The sequence below is a fragment of the Sander vitreus genome, chromosome 20 (genome assembly GCF_031162955.1).
Source record: "Sander vitreus isolate 19-12246 chromosome 20, sanVit1, whole genome shotgun sequence".
Classification (NCBI taxonomy): domain Eukaryota; kingdom Metazoa; phylum Chordata; class Actinopteri; order Perciformes; family Percidae; genus Sander; species Sander vitreus.
Window position 1 is genome coordinate 435,666 of NC_135874.1, and position 17,025 is coordinate 452,690.

General features: G+C 43.3%; 1 protein-coding gene across 1 annotated transcript in view; it reads left to right on the forward strand.

Annotated features, from left to right (window-relative positions):
- Window positions 1-17,025, forward strand: part of nrxn3a (neurexin 3a) — a 240,667-nt gene that overhangs the window by 130,658 nt on the left and 92,984 nt on the right. The window contains exons 9-10 of the mRNA XM_078277724.1: window positions 16,241-16,534; window positions 16,803-16,950. Coding sequence (XP_078133850.1) covers window positions 16,241-16,534; window positions 16,803-16,950 — 442 coding nt within the window. The remainder of the gene's footprint in view (window positions 1-16,240; window positions 16,535-16,802; window positions 16,951-17,025) is intronic.

A 17,025-nucleotide genomic window follows, 5' to 3' on the forward strand; every position in this document is an offset into this window, starting at 1 on the left:
AATCAATTTATCAGACTTCATGCAGCTCGTTCACCCGTGACTAGCGAACCATGCCATGAACGGCTCTTTTTTAATTCTGATTGATTGTGGCACGATATAAAGAGTGCTTTATATATTTAATTTCTAAGCAGGACTAGGGAATTCTTCCTGGATGGATATAGATACAATAGACTCTGGGAATAAGAGTTTTCCAATTGTATTAATCAGTTGACAAATAAGTGGGAACAATTCTGTTCAGAAAGCATTATCTGTTCACATTCATATAATTCTGTCACACACTGGTTAGTTATTGCAAAGCCATTGTTATCAAAGCTTAAAAACAGACTGCCTTTCATTCCCCACAGAACAAAATAATACACAGATACCCAGGCATTCATTTATGCACACTGGTCACAAACACAGTCTGAAAGATTGTCATCATACCTTTTCCCTCATTAAGTCACACACATTCTGCCCACCTCCTAATCTAAACCCACCTACCCACACATACATAGCACCCACCAGCTCTCCATCTGTCTGCTGTCCAGCACCCTCGCGTCCTCCACTCCCTGCCATTAGGGCTAATTTGCCTGCTGCCAATGCTCTTGTCCTCGCCATCCACAGAGCAGCGTTATGGATAAATGTTTTGTTACCATGGCACCAGGTACTGGTCGCCATTGGTAGCCCCCATGGCTGGCTGCCCCACGCTTATTATGCTTTTTATAAGCCAGCAATTACAGAGAAAGCCTACATCTCAAAACCCTACAAAATACATAATGGCCTACAATAACACATAATTGCTATCATTGTCATTGTCATTACACCTCCATCAACCACTCATATGGAGACTTCTGGCTGTGCCTATATTACTGTAGCCAACAAAGAAACATAAAGGATGAGTTCACAGACTGAACATTGAGGAAGAGCTAAACATCACCAAGTAATTCTCTCAGTTTCCTCTGGTAGTAGCAGTACTTTGTTACTGTAATTAAATATTTGTATAGCATTTGTACCACTAATGAGTATTATTCTGTTGGATTTCTCTTCCACTACATTTAAAAAACATTCTCCTATTTCAAAATAGTGTGCTTTTTAATCCACTATATCTATTTTACAGCATCTGTAACTTATGATTTACAATGTATGATTAAAAAAATCAGTTTACAATTTTATATACAAAATAAATTAGATCATAAAATATGATGCATTGTTACAGATTAAACTCCTTAACAGTATATGTAGTTAGTATTTATAAACAGTTAAATGTAGCTTCAATGAAGTTAAAAGCTTCATACACAATCGCGAATCAGTAAAAATAATCCAGCAATATAATGCTAGCATTCTGCTGCGGTCATTCTGGGGATGTCACAAAACCAGAAATGTAGTAGTCAATACCAATGCCAGTTAAATTCCACGATTTTCGTTACTCTATATATAAGGGCTGTCAAAATTAACGCGATAATAACGAGAAAACGCAAAGTCCTTTTAAACACCACACATTTTTTTGATTCACGATCAACGCACACACATTCTAGGATTTGGGCCTCAGGCTAGTTTGGGAAGTCAGATGCAGCAGTAACGTTGTATGTGGCTAGCAGAAACAAAGCTCCTTGAGCAGAAATGGATAAATAAAAGGGTCTTTTTAAAAGGCGAGTTCAGTTTCAAAGCCCTTCCATATGGTTCTCTCAACAAAATAAAGTTATTTGCATGTTCTGTCGATGTGAATTGAGTTATAATAATAAACATTTGCATAAAGCAAGCATATTTGTCCACTCCCATGTTGATATGAGCATTAAAAACTATCCCTTTTATAACAGATAAAAATTATGATTTATCGCAAGTTAACTCGGGACAATCATATAAATCTCTCTCTCTCTCTCTCTCTCTCTCTCTCTCTCTCTCTCTATATATATATATATATATATATTAAAGTGATAGTAACGAATTAACGCGAATTCCTTTTAAAGGCAATAATTTTTTGACTGCGATCAACTGCAGTGATTTTGCTCCGTAGTTTGGGAAATCAGGAAGCTGATGCAGCAGTACGCTGTGGACAGTGTTGCCAACTTAGCAACTTTCTAGCTAGATTTAGCAACTTTTCAGACCCAGTTAGCGACTTGTAAATATTTTCATATATATTTCTATTGTAATTCATTCCCATGCGTGCAGTCCATAGCTCCTCGGTTAAACAATGCTGCTCTCTCCCATTCTCCTCTTGCGCAGCAGCACTGCGCAGGCAGTCAGTAAGGTGGGGGGACAGGGCTGCCTGGGGCAGAGACGAGACAGTGAAAAAGGGGTAAATGGCTAGCAAAAACAAACCTCCTTGAGCAGAAATGTATAAAGAAAAGGATCTTTTAAATGGCAAGTTTAGTTTCAAAGCCCATCCAGATGGTCTCTGAACAAATCTAGTTATTTGCATGTACTGTCAATATAAATTGAGTTACCAATGACATTGTAGAGTCTCAAATACCACTTGAGCATTAAAAACGTATCCCTTTTTAGTACATTTAGAACAGAGAAAAAATGTGTGATTATTATTAACTAGGACACTCGTGCAATTAATTGTGATGAAATGTTTTAATATATAGCAACAGTGATCCTAGAGATGCTTGGCTACATGATGAACTGCATAGGCCATAAAGAGCACTACCCTCTATGTAGAAGGCGGCTAAAAGCTAAGATAAAGGCAGCACAGAGGGAAGTCAGCCAGCTATCAGAGCTACAGAAAGGTTTGATGAATAAAAAGGTACCTAGGAAGTACACTAACCTGTCAATACCCAAGGCACTAAAGACAAACAAAGGCTCACAACTTTGGCTTCCTGCCTGAAGAGGTACACAGAAGTAGAAACCAGTAGAATAAAACAGATGTTCTCCACCAAACCATTTAAAGTGTACTCTCAGTGGCAAGGCAGTGGCAGGACAAGAACAGCAATACTGAGACTGAGCAGTACTGGAAAAACATATGGAAGGAGACAACACATAACACCCAGTGGGCTAGTGGATCTAAGAGCAGACCACAGCAACCTCCCAGAACAAGACCCACTAAACATAATGTTGGCAGACATCCAAGAGCGAGTGTATCACATGAAGAGCTGGACTTCACCAGGGCCTGATATGTTCCACACCTACTGGCTAAAGAAGCTGACTGCACTCCATGGACGCTGCTGCTTAGAAAGTTGTTAACCATGGGCTGGACAGTCCTGATCATAAAACACCTTCAGAAGGGAGCAAGTCCTACCCGCCAATAACCTGCCTTTGCACAACATGGAAGCGCCTGTCAGGTACCATTGCAACTAAGATGAGAAGGCCCATGGCTCAATACATGACTGGGGCCCAGAAATGAATTGGCGTAATCACCAGGGGAGCCAAACACAAGCTACTGGTTGGCAGAGCAGTCATTCAGACTGTGAGAACAAACAGACTAACCTGCACTGCCTGGATCATCAAGAAAGCAAGACAAAAAAGCCTATGACTCAATGCCGCACTCATGGACACTGGAATGCTTGGAACTGTACATCATCAACAGGACACTACAAGCAAGAACTCAATGGGACTGTGGAAGACGACTCTAGAGGCCAACTCAAATCCAACCGCACAGGTTAACATCAAGTAGGGCATATACCATATTTAATGTCCTAAATGTTGTTCTGCATAGGGCTGAACTCCTCAGTCAGATCATCAGTAAGAGTGGCTATGGATACCTTCTCTGAAATGGAGTGACCATCTGCCACATCCTATATATGGATGACATCAAATTGTATGCCAGGAGTGAGCCTGACATTGACTCACTGATCCACATCGCAAGGCTCTACAGCAACAACATCAGAATGCCATTCCAACTAGATAAGTGTGGTCAGATGGTATCAAAGAAAGGTAATATTATCACAACTGAAGGGGTGGAACAGCTATAAATACCTTGGAATGACACAGGCAACTGGAAATCACAAGGAGGCCGCAAGGAAGGCGGCCACAGCCAAGTACCAACAGAGTAAGGCATGTCCTGAAGAGTCAACTGAATGGGAGAAACAAGGAGTATGGACTGGAAGTCCCAAGGTCAAAGTGGGAGGCACCTCAAAAGGTGGCTGGGAATGACAGAACTAAGATCCTGTGGAATGTCAAGATCCAGACTGATAAAATGGTGATGGCTAACCAACTGGACATCGTGGTGGTCGACAAACAGTAGAAGAAGGCAGTTATGATAGATGTAGCAATCCCACTATGGTAAGAAAAAAACACTCCGAAAGCTGGGCCTAAAGTAGTGTATAAGAGGTCATACAGAATATTTAGTTTTTTTAAACTCTGATTTCCAGCATGCATATTAGGCCGATCATTCTACATGCACAGCACTGACAAATATGACCGATAAATGGTTGTTTTATATTGACAAGAAAATTATGGTTGGAACTGTTTACTTGATTTTAGTAGTAGATTTGAGTAGGTTCACTCAGAGTGGTCAGCTGGTCAGTTGATATGCGCACATACAGCAAGTTTGAACATACAGTATATTTCGTTAAAAAAAGCAACACAGCGGCTGCTGCAAAAGAGAGAGAATTTGCGTGGGAGAAAATTGCTGAGAGAGTAAATGCGTAAGTTCCAATATAGTGTATTCATTTCATATTTAATCATAAGTATAATATTACTGGTGAAATGGTATTGAACCTATAATCTATTTCATTTAGGTGCAATCCTGTGGGTAAAAAAGTCCTAGGCCTACTAATCCCATTCTGAGGCTGCAGTCATTAATGTCATTAAAATAATTATAATTCATAATCTTTTATTTCAAAGGGTTTACATCATTCACCTGCAATATTGTGGAACATCTTTTTGGCTCTTACTGGTTTGTGAACACTACAAAAACGTTTAAAAAATGTTTTAGAGCTAGTCACATTATTCTGACGGCGCTTTGCTATACAGCAGCTTTCACCAGTGTTGTAAAGAAAACTGCCGTTTGCAAAAAATTGTGTGACACAAAGAATCTGTTGGGATGTAGAGCATGTCCATGATGGGTGATAGTGATATGAGGACAGACAAGGTTATGTAGCCTACATAAAAGATAGACTGGAAAGAAAAACCATACCGCTCAAAAAGGTAGGCCAGTATCTGGAAATGAAAATGCATCTGTAGTCGGGGCCTCAATATCATCTCCAGACGTATGTTTAACTCCCTGAGAAGTAATACAGCTTTCTTCTCATCATCGACAAAAGGAAATGCCATGTTTTGAGAAAAAAAAAATGTTTTATAGTCTGCCTAACACAGTTACAGTTATAAACCAACCCTGTTTTTTTATTCATGCAGCTAGCAAACTGCACTAAAATGCGCCTGATATAGACTGAATGAATGAATGAGGAAATGAAAGAGTGCTGTGTCAGAGGGAGGAGACTGAGAGAAACTCAAGGTTCATTGAAGAAAACCTGTTCCGACCAAGTTAGGTTCACAGGCTTAACCTCCCTTTCTGAAAAAGAAAACCCAGAGTTTCCCTCATCTCAGGGTTAACAAACTCAGAGTTTTCACTAAACCTGCTTTCTGAAACAGGCCCCTGGTCTCCTTTGGACCAACATATACTATGTACTATATACTTCCCTCACATCAGGAACGGTCTGTACTGTATTAAAACATGCAAATTCCATGCCCAACTTTTTATTTGTAACACAGTAAAGCACGCCTTGTCATGCCTTTATACCTAAGCTATAAAGCTATAAAGCTTGTCTTTATCTAATCAATCAGTGTATGAAAGAACCAACAGCCTTCATCTACATTGACTTAGGAGAATCCCAGTACATTTTGGGTTTCTGCAAAGGAAATGATGCCACAATGTGGGCAAAACCACACACTGCAAAAGCTGTGATCCAATGAGTGTCTCATGGCAAGACCATGTGACATACACACACACACACACACACACACACACACACACACACACACACACACACACACACACACACACACACACACACACCCTCTATACATTGTCAGTTGGCAGAGATTTATGGCCAAGGCAGATATCTAGGCATAATAAATGTTTGTGTCCCTCAGTGCCTACACACACACACACACACACACACACACACACACACACACACACACACACACACACACACACACACACACACACACATATGTTTTTGTAAATCACTGCAGATTTGTCTGTGGTTAAACAGCTGATTTGTAAAATAATTATGCCTTTGGGACCATATATAAAATTATAATAATATAATAATTATAATGGGCAATCCACAATGAAATATGTGTATTCCCTTTTTAGGCTCTAAGAATACAAATGTTTTGTCCTTAGGTCCAATGCTTTAGTATTATGTGGGGCTAAATCAGTTTGATTCTGTTGTAGGGAGTAGTGACATTAAAAATCTGCTCGCTATATTGGCTGGCAATCTAAAAAGGTAATTTCAAGCCTGAGTCGTATTGTGCTCATTCTCACACACTGATAAGAGAGAGAGAGAGTGTGTGTGTGTGTGTGTGTGTGTGTGTGTGTGTGTGTGTGTGTGTGTAATGGTGTGTGTGTAATGGTGTGTGTCCTAGAGGCCTGGTTGAGGAGATAATGCAGTGATGGATTTCTATCATCTGGCCATTGTCAAACATTTTCAATTGCTTTCTGTTACTTAAACTCTCACTCACACACCAACACACGGATACTCACACACTTCTATACAGTTTGTGTGTATGTATGTATACTGTGTGTGTGTGTGTGTGTGTGTGTGTGTGTGTGTGTGTGTGTGTGTGTGTGTGTGTGCGTACGTGACTGCGTGCGTGTGTGTGTTGGGTATCCTTCAGCCTGCTATCAGTCTCTGCTAATGCTTCATTCTCATGTTAACCTGCAGCCTGCATCTGCAGCCTGCTGATAAAGCTCCCTTTGCATGTTGAAAGGCCCTTTTGCTTTTATTGTTCAGAGGTAGCAGGGACCTGAAAGTGACTTGTCAAATTGTCAGCTACACCTGCCGTTCCCACCACCACCTCCCTGCCATACCCCCTTCCCCTTCACGTCTAAAGCCACATTTCATATGATTTATGCCCTCTTTTTTAACAGAGGCAAATGTGTACAGTAACCACATCAAATGCTTCTGTGTGTGTGTGTGTGTGTGTGTGTGTGTGTGTGTGTGTGTGTGTGTGTGTGTGTGTGTGTGTGTGTGTGTGTGTGTGTGTGTGTGTGTGTGTGTGTGTGTGTGTGTGTCTGTGTTTGTGTCCATGCAGCATATTCTCATTGTCATATCTCACAAAAGGCACCATCTTGTTTTTGGTAACAATACTAAATGTTTAAAAAAAATCGATGTCAAGAAAAAAAAACAGCATGAAATCCTCATCATTGCTGTTCAGTTTTGCCTCACTTTTTTGGGAATTATATATTTCGGGCAGGGTTGGGCTAAGGATTTGGTAACACCTTTATCTTAATATAAAAACCTCTTTGGACTCCACGTATCCGCATTTTTCCCCCAGCAGAATCTATCACTGAAGACGAGGACTGTGGAGTCTTAGTATGACAACAACAACAAATGCATGTTTCATGATCTACACATAAAAACAGGATTTTACAATGGGTATGGCATCCAATCAACAACAAATACCAACCAGTTAGAACAATTGTGAAATTGTTTTACAAAAAAATACATTTTGCATTTATTAACACTTCTCCGGGAACCATCACCTTATCGTGGTGGAGAGGTTTGTGTGTCAGTATGAACCTGAGGGCTGTGTTGTCTGGAGCTTTGTGCTCCTGGTAGGGTCTCCCAAGGCAAAGTGGTCTCAGGTGAGGGGCCAGACAAAGAATGGTTCAAAAATCCTATGAAAAATCGAGGAAGGGATGAAGTGACCCTGCCTGGAAGAAGCCCGGGGCCCCCGTCTGGAGCCAGGCCCAGATGGAGGGCTCGTCAGCGAGCGTCTGGTGGCCGGGTTTGCCACGGAGCCCGGCCGGGCACAGCCCGAAAAAGCTATGTGGCGGACATCCCTCCATCCCATGGGCCCACCACCTGTGGGAGGAACCGCTGGGGTCGGGTGCGCTGCCACATGGGTGGCAGTGAAGGTCAGGCGCCTCGACGGACCAGACCCGGGCAGCAGAGGCTGGCTCTGGGGACGTGGAATGTCACCTCTCTGTGGGGGAAGGAGCCGGAACTTGTGCGGGAGGTGGAGCGCTACCGGTTAGATCTGGTGGGGCTTACCTCTACGCACAGTCTTGGTTCTGGAACCATACTCCTGGATAGGGGTTGGACTCTTTTCTTCTCCGGAGTTGCCCAGGGTGTGAGGCGCCGGGCCGGTGTGGGGATACTCACAAGCGCACGTGGGTAATGATGGAGACACATGGAGAGGCGTGATGCTAGTCATGGATTGTCTATAACGAACACCATGTTCGAACATAGGGATGCTCATAAGTGTACTTGGTACCAGAGCACCCTAGGCCAAAGGTCAATGATCGATTTTATAATCGTTTCATCTGATCTGAGGCCATATGTTTTGGACACTCGGGTGAAGAGAGGGGCGGAGCTGTCAACCGATCACCATCTGGTGGTGAGTTGGGTCAGGGGGTGGGGGAAGACTCTGGACAGACCTGGTAAGCCCAAACGGGTAGTGCGGGTAAATTGGGAACGTCTGGAGGAGGCCCCTGTCCGACAGACTTTCAACTCACACCTCCGGCGGAGCTTTTCGTGCATCCCTGTGGAGGCTGGGGGCATTGAACCCGAGTGGACAATGTTCAAAGTTTCCATTGCTGAAGCTGCGGTGAGGAGCTGTGGTCTTAGGGTCTTAGGTGCCTCAAGGGGCGGTAACCCACGAACACCGTGGTGGACACTGGTGGTCAGGGAAGCCGTCCGACTGAAGAAGGAGTCTTTCCGGGATATGTTATCCCAGGCGACTCCGGAGGCAGTTGCAAGGTACCGAAGGGCCCGAAGGGCTGCAGCCTCTGCCGTGAAAGAGGCAAAGCAGCGTGTGTGGGAGAAGTTCGGAGAAGACATGGAGAAGGACTTTCGGTCGGCACCAAGGTACTTCTGGAAAACCGTTCGCCACCTCAGGAGGGGAAGCGGGGAACCATCAAGCTGTGTACAGTAAGGATGGGGACGCTGTTGACCTCAACTGAGGAGGTAATAGAGGCGGTGGAAGGAGCACTTTGAGGAACTCCTAAATCCGACTAATCGCCCTCTATGGTAGAGGCAGAGCTGGAGGATGAGGGGGATTGGCATCAATTTCCCTGGTGGAGGTTGCTGAGGTAGTTAAACAACTCCACAGTGGCAAAGCCCCAGGAATTGATGAGATCCGTCCAGAAATGCTTAAAGCTCTGGGTGTGGAGGGGTTGTCTTGGTTGACACGCCTCTTCAACATTGCGTGGAAGTCTGGGGACGGTGCCTAAGGAGTGGCAGACCGGGGTGGTGGTTCCCCCTTTTTTAAAAGGGGGACCAGAGGGTGTGTGCCAATTACAGGGGTATCACACTTCTCAGCCTCCCGGTAAAGTCTACTCCAAGGTGCTGGAAAGGAGGGTTCGGTCGATAGTCGAATCTCAGGTTGAAGAGGAACAATGCGGATTCCGTCCTGGTCGTGGAACAACGGACCAGATCTTTACTCGCAAGGATCCTGGAGGGAGCCTGGGAGTATGCCCAACCAGTCTACATGTGTTTTGTGGATCTGGAGAAGGCGTATGACCGGGTGCCCCAGGGAGATACTGTGGGAGGTGCTGCGGGAGTACGGGGTGAGGGGTCCCTTCTCAGGGCCATCCAATCTCTGTACGACCAAAGCGAGAGCTGTGTCCGGGTTCTCGGCAGTAAGTCGGACTCGTTTCAGGTGAGAGTTGGCCTCCGCCAGGGCTGCGCTTTCTCACCAATCCTGTTTGTAGTATTTATGGACAGGATATTGAGGCGTAGTCGGGGTGGAGAGGGGTTGCAGTTCGGTGGGCTGGGGATCTCATCGCTGCTTTTTGCAGATGATGTGGTCCTGATGGCATCATCGGCCTGTGACCTTCAGCACTCACTGGATCGGTTCGCAGCCGAGTGTGAAGCGGCTGGGATGAGGATCAGCACCTCCAAATCGGAGGCCATGGTTCTCAGCAGGAAACCGATGGAGTGCCTTCTCCAGGTAGGGAATGAGTCCTTACCCCAAGTGAAGGAGTTCAAGTACCTTGGGGTCTTGTTCGCGAGTGAGGGGACAATGGAGCGGGAGATTAGTCGGAGAATCGGCACAGCAGGTGCGGTATTACATTCAATTTATCGCACCGTTGTGACGAAAAGAGAGCTGAGCCAGAAGGCAAAGCTCTCAATCTACCGGTCAGTTTTTGTTCCTACCCTCACCTATGGTCATGAAGGCTGGGTCATGACCGAAAGAACAAGATCCAGGGTACAAGCGGCAGAAATGGGTTTCCTCAGGAGGGTAGCTGGCGTCTCCCTTAGAGATAGGGTGAGAAGCTCAGTTATCCGTGAGGAGCTCGGAGTAGAGCGGCTGCTCCTCTGCGTCGAAAGGAGCCAGTTGAGGTGGTTCGGGCATCTGGTAAGGATGCCCCCTGGGCGCCTCCCTAGGGAGGTGTTCCAGGCACGTCCAGCTGGGAGGAGGCCTCGGGGAGACCCAGGACTAGGTGGAGGGATTATATCTCTAACCTGGCCTGGGAACGCCTCGGGATCCCCCCAGTCGGAGCTGGTTAATGTGGCCCGGGAAAGGGAAGTTTGGGGTCCCCTGCTGGAGCTGCTACCCCCGCGACCCGACCCGGATAAGCGGATGAAGATGGATGGATGGATGGATGGATTTATTAACAGATTGTCAAATGTGTGTGCAGGATCGCCTGACACATGTGGATTGAGTTACATTTGTGTGTAGGTTCTGATCCATAAATACATTGTGTTTAAATGCCGGGGGGGACAAGAGAGGGGATGAACTAAGTACTGTAAATGCAAAGTCTGAGTGGATATTGGATTAGGGTGGCACCTAAATCATGGCTGCAGGTGTCGCCGTGGTCCTGCTATGCCCTGCTATGCCCTGCTATGCCCTGCTACGCCCTGCTATGCCCTGCAGTGCCCTGCCACGTTCTACTATGCCCTTCAGTGCCCTGCTATGCCCTAGTATACATACAGTAGTTATTATTTCTTGTGCACATAAATATCTTTACATACTGCCATCCATATTGCTGAAATAAAACAGATCAGACAGTATGGCTGTAACTATGTATTGGTAGTTTCAACAACATGCTATTTCAATCAGCAAGAGAAAAGTAACAGAAAACCTGGATGGATTTCACAACTTTCTTGTCAAGGATGGATTTGTAATTCTTTTTCCCATTTCTTTTTTTACTTTTGCAATATTTTGTAGATATTTGAAAGCTTTTCTTTTCGGCAAAAGGGCAACAAAGAAAGTGAAGGAGAAGAGAGGAGAAGAGGAAAAGTCAATTTCCCATCCAGTGTCTGAGCACCTGAAGGGATGAGTTGATTTGCTGTCAAATCTGCTGCTGGATTATCGATAATCTCAGCCAGGCCACTCAATCTACGCACTCAGCCATCGCTGCATTGTCAGACAGAACCCTGGGCGAGGAGCAGGAGCAGAGACATTAATATAAAACAGAGAGAAACGGAGGAGAGGGTGTTTGTTTTGTATATATATATATATATAGCCATATAGGCAGACAGAGGGTTTTTCTCTGCCCAGAGAATTAGAGAAAAAAAGGCCTTCAATTTTCCACTTGAGCAGATTTCAATTTACACACACATCCCCTCCGTGACTCCATCCTCCCGTTATTATTGATAGCATTTAGGGCGGCTGTGATAAAAGATTGGCCACTTAGTGTTTTCATTCATTTGTTTTCCATCTCTGGCAGGACACTTGCTCATACAGGACAGTGTCTGATACAAAGCAGCTTTATGGCAAGGATGTAAACTGTGTATCTGGGTTTGGATGCACTAATTCAGTAGCTAAGAGAATAAAGACGGTGGCTGATACTACATTTTTTATTACATATCTTACATATCTTTATTGGATAGAGCAGGAGCACCATCACGTTTTTGAAAATAGAACTGCCAAATACTTTTGAAAAGCCATCCAACCCTTTACACTTTACTTTTGTTTTAAAGATGATCATACAGTGTTTTATTTACATCATCTCCAGAGCAACCCAGCCAGGCTTATGTTAGAGACGGCCATTTAAAAAAATAATAATTTTGTGTATTTTAAGTATATACAACAGGTGTGAATATATATTTTAATGAGAAGCCTTCCTGTTTTTTTTTTATATGCTCCTGTTTTAATTTGCTATTAATGCAACTTCAACATTTATTCCATGTTTTTGCCTAATGCCAATAAACTGTAGTGTTGAATTGATAAGTGGAGATCAACTTTGTAATAATGTATTTATTGATGAGGACAATGCACATTAATCATAATTTCTGTAAATGTGCTGGTGTTAGCCAGCTGGCTAATTTTCAACTGTAGTCATAGCTACCTAGCATGCAAGTCTTCATGGTGGGAGGAAACCCACGCAAACATGGGGAGAACATGCAGACTCCACACAGAAAGGCCCTGCCCGGACCGGGGATCCAACTCTATAATAATAGTGTCATTTCTTTATTCATTTTTTTATTTTTATTTATTAATTTGGGTTTGGTAGGAGCCAGTATATGAGAAGTTACAGTTACCTATGTGTATGATACAGCATAAACATGATACATACAGTAGTGAAAAATATGCCTATTAATTCTCTATTGATGATTGTAAAAATGAAAATAAATGGCAATAATATATTGTTTGTGTTTGTTATTGTTAATAATACGACAGGTTTACAGTCAACATGATTTTAATATGTGGCTTTAAATAAGTATATAAGTTTAAACCGTAACTGTAAAGGGCTGCTGTTGGTTCCAAACTGCAGTTGAACTTATTTTGTTCACGTCGATATAGGACATGGAAAGAGGCTGTATAATTCCTTTCCAAACCTTTCTGCCATATCAGATCCACACTCTACATTCAGTATATATTTTACAAAATACTACCTCTGACATTCTTATATCAATAATAATAAGTTAAGAAAGTTAACAGGAGACTTAAGCCAAAAACACACAGGACGCTGAAGCGCCGTGAAGCGAAGCTATTTGTATTTCGGCGCCCTTGTTACCTAATCTGTCGGTTCATACTGGCTGCAATCAGGCGCGGATCGGCCACGGTGGCCTACGTGCTGCAGGTTTATCGGTGTTTTTTGCCCCCAATGGCTCCTTCCAGGCATAGAGGTTAGGGTTAAGGTTAGGGTTAGGTACCGTGGAGGCAGCGGTCGCAGCGCTGCCTGGAAGGAGCCGTTGGGGGCAAAAAACACCATTGAGCGCGCTGCAACAATCGTTTCGGCGTCTCCTCTATTTCTTCTGTGAGCAAATATGTCAAGCCAGGAAGGTCTAACATACAGGAAGGCCACAGTGCAGCCGAATACTTAACAAAATAAAACAAATTCCAAAATAAAAAATTGGCTGTCTTGAACTTCTCAGCTGTGTCTGCAGCTAGACACACAATCAAGCACACAAAGAGAGACCGACAGACAGACACACACACATGCACATGCACACACAACCAAACACTCATGGGTAGAGAGAGAGAGAGAGAGAGAGAGAGAGAGCGAGAGGGACGAGAGATGCTTTGTGAATGTACGGATTTTCACTTCGCGGCACTTCACCGGCACATCCTGGCATCAGGAAGATGTCATTCAATCCCAGTCTCTACTGTCTAATCACCCGGATGAACTGAAAACACCTGTGTTGCTCTTCAGAGCCTAACTGTACCTTTCTGATATTTCTTCCAACTGGTTGTGATTCATGTTTACAATCAAGCAAGTTAAAATGATACAACGCTAGCTTACCATGCTAATGCTAAAGCTAGCACTCATAAGGATAAACTGAACACTGGGGAAAGTAGTAGCCCTTAGTAGGAGTAACAGTAGCCCTTTCCAAATTCCCATTTTGGAGAGATTGGAGCCAAGGAGTCAAGGAAATGACTCGAGGAGAGAGGAGTCGAGGCAACAGATATTTAACAAACATGAGTTATCTTTGCCTCAAAGGCGTCATTTGAAAGCAACATCAATTAAATATGGCATGCAGCACTACTGCATCAGCTGCTCGTTGTTTTTGTCAGAATCAGAAAAGGTTTTATTGCCACAATAAGTACACTTATGGGGAATTTGCCTTGGTGATTGGTGCATACATAAACAAACAAACATATTAAACATTAATAAGAAATAAACAATAAATACAAAAAAACAAATACATACAAAATAACAAAAAGAGGCTGAATGGGTTGAGTGCAGAATTGCAAAGAATATATAGCATGTGCAATGGGCAGATGTATAGTCCAGGATGAAGGTAAATGCAAAGTGTAGTGACTAGGGATGGGGGAGGGGGCTTAATAAAAAGACCAAATGGCTTTTTATTGAGTTTATTTAGCTCATATATTTAGCTTATTGCTCTGAGTGAATTTAAGCTGGGCTTTTATTGTGAAGGGTAGACACGGAAAAGCAAGCGTTATAGTAGCGCCTTTTTTCCAACAGTTGCAATGTTCCTGTCAGCTATCTGCTCGTGCTCCAGGAAAGTGAAGAAAAGTTTGCTTGGTAGCCTATATCAAGCATCAAAAAGTGAACCGCTGTACATAAACGTCAATTTTTTTCTCAACCTTTTTAATATCCAGTATCCAATGCTGTCCAAATTGCTTCACATGCTCCAAAATCCAAACCCCAAGTTCATTGGGTACCCAGGAAACCAAGTGTGAAGTAGATTGGATAAATGGGTTATGAGATATTTCAAAGACAGACCACACACACACACACACACACACACAAACACACACACACACACACACACACACACACACACACACCCAGATACACAGGCTTCCCGATTTATTAGATAGATAAAGCCACACACAAAAGCGTGTGTGTGTGTGTGTGTGTGTGTGTGTGTGTGTGTGTGTGTGTGTGTATGTGTTGTTTAGCCAGGTCAGACCATGTCAGATCACAGAATAGCTTCACACTCTGCTTTTGTGTAGGTTTTCAGTTGAGCCATATTTAACACAGTCTGCCTTACCGAGCTTTATCTGCCCAGATTGTGCTTCTGTATAGCATTTGGATTCATCATATGTGCACTTAAAGGAGCAGTGTGTAGGATTTAGTGGCATCTAGCGGTGAGGTTGCAGAATGCAACTAACTGAACCAACCCCTCGCATCACCCCTCCCTTTCTAAGTGTGTAGTAGAACCTATGGTGGACTTCAGGTAATGTACAAACTCAAAAGGGCCTCTTTAAAGCCAGTGTTTGGGTTGTCAGTTTTGGGCTACTGTAGAAACATGGCGGTGCAACATGGTGGGCCATGTGGAAGAGGACGCTCTCCCTATGTAGTTATGAAGGGCTCATTCTAAGCTGACAAAACCAGTTAATAGTTTCAGGTGATTATACACTAGTGAAAACATAATTATGAATATTATATTTCATTTCTGCCCCCCCTACACACTAATCCTTTAAAGCGACTATAATCAACATTCTTTATAACAACAATGTATTAAATGGCGATGTGGAAACAATGTGTAATGTGAAAGGTGTATCTGGTAGTGATGAACAGATGGAGAATTATCATCTGAATCCGCAGCTCTGCTCGGCGTTAAGGAGCTTTATAATGTGTTCCAGCTTATTTTTTGGCTGTCTGGCACACAATTTTACTGTTTTGGTTCACTCTCACCGCTTTCATACTGTTGTTGTAGGTTAAATGTTCCATTCCTGGCTGTGCAGGGAAATACAAATTTGGATGTGAAGGTGGATACTCAATTGCAGTTGAATCGGCAAGGAAACCAGCGTCAGGCAGACAGTGCTGTTTCCTCTTCCTCAACACTGCATTAAACAACTTTGTTTAGCCATTGACGTCCCATAAATGTTACATTGCCTGAGAAACCGGCTAGCTAGCTGGAGATAAGTAGCTCAGAAAGGATTGTGTTAGAATCAATCCGACACATTCATCATATGTTAATATCTAGTTAGTTGAGCACTCTTTTTAAAGCTTGATTCCTTTTTTTATCATCATACAGGACATTTCAGTCTCAATGGACAGATGAGTTTGAGTCAAAATTCAAATCCACTTTAATTTATTTTAAGGTCTTTTTCTGGTTTGAAAAGAAAAAGGACATAGCCGCTTGGTGTATTAACCAATGTTTATCCTCATTTGATTGTAAAGTGTTACCAGAGGTACTTGGTTAAGTGACAAGAGGAAAGATATCTATCTTTGACAATAGCAAAATAGAAGAATAATCGTAATGCTATCCTTGCCCTATCACAGGTGGTGTATAAGAACAATGACATCCGTCTTGAGTTGTCCCGGTTGGCTCGCATTGTGGACCCTAAGATGAAAATTCAGGGTGAAGTGGCCTACAAGTGTGAAAATGTAGCCACTCTGGACCCCATTTCTTTTGAGACTCCCGAGGCCTACATCAGCCTCCCAAAGTGGAACACCAAGCGGATGGGCTCCATCTCTTTCGATTTCCGCACGACTGAGCCCAACGGCCTAATCCTCTTCACCCATGGCAAACCTCAGGAGCGCAAAGACACTGCCCGCAGCCAGAAGAACACCAAGGTCAGTCCATAATCCCCATAATCTTTTTCTTTCTCTCTCTTCACTTGCCTGGCTCGGTCTCTGCAGCCAGCAGTTTGAACTGCATGCTGCAGAAAGCCTACTGTACAATGAGGGATTCAAGTAAAAACACTAGTTCTCTAATTGTATATTTGTCACATGTCCTGCTTTTCTTAATAGACATGCCACTTCAAGAACCACATCTTGTATTCATTTTTTCAGAAAAGGCAGTTTTATTGATCTTTTGATGTGTTCTTTTGACCTTTTGCAGGTGGACTTCTTTGCAGTGGAGCTGCTGGATGGAAGCTTGTACCTTCTGTTGGACATGGGCTCAGGGACTATCAAGGTGAAGGCCACGCAGACAAAGGTCAATGATGGTGCCTGGTTTCATGTGGACATCCAGAGAGATGGACGCTCAGGTCAGTTGTGTTGGTGAATCAGTGAGGTGTACTAGCTTTAATAGAATTTAATTCAATTCAATTTTATTTATAGTA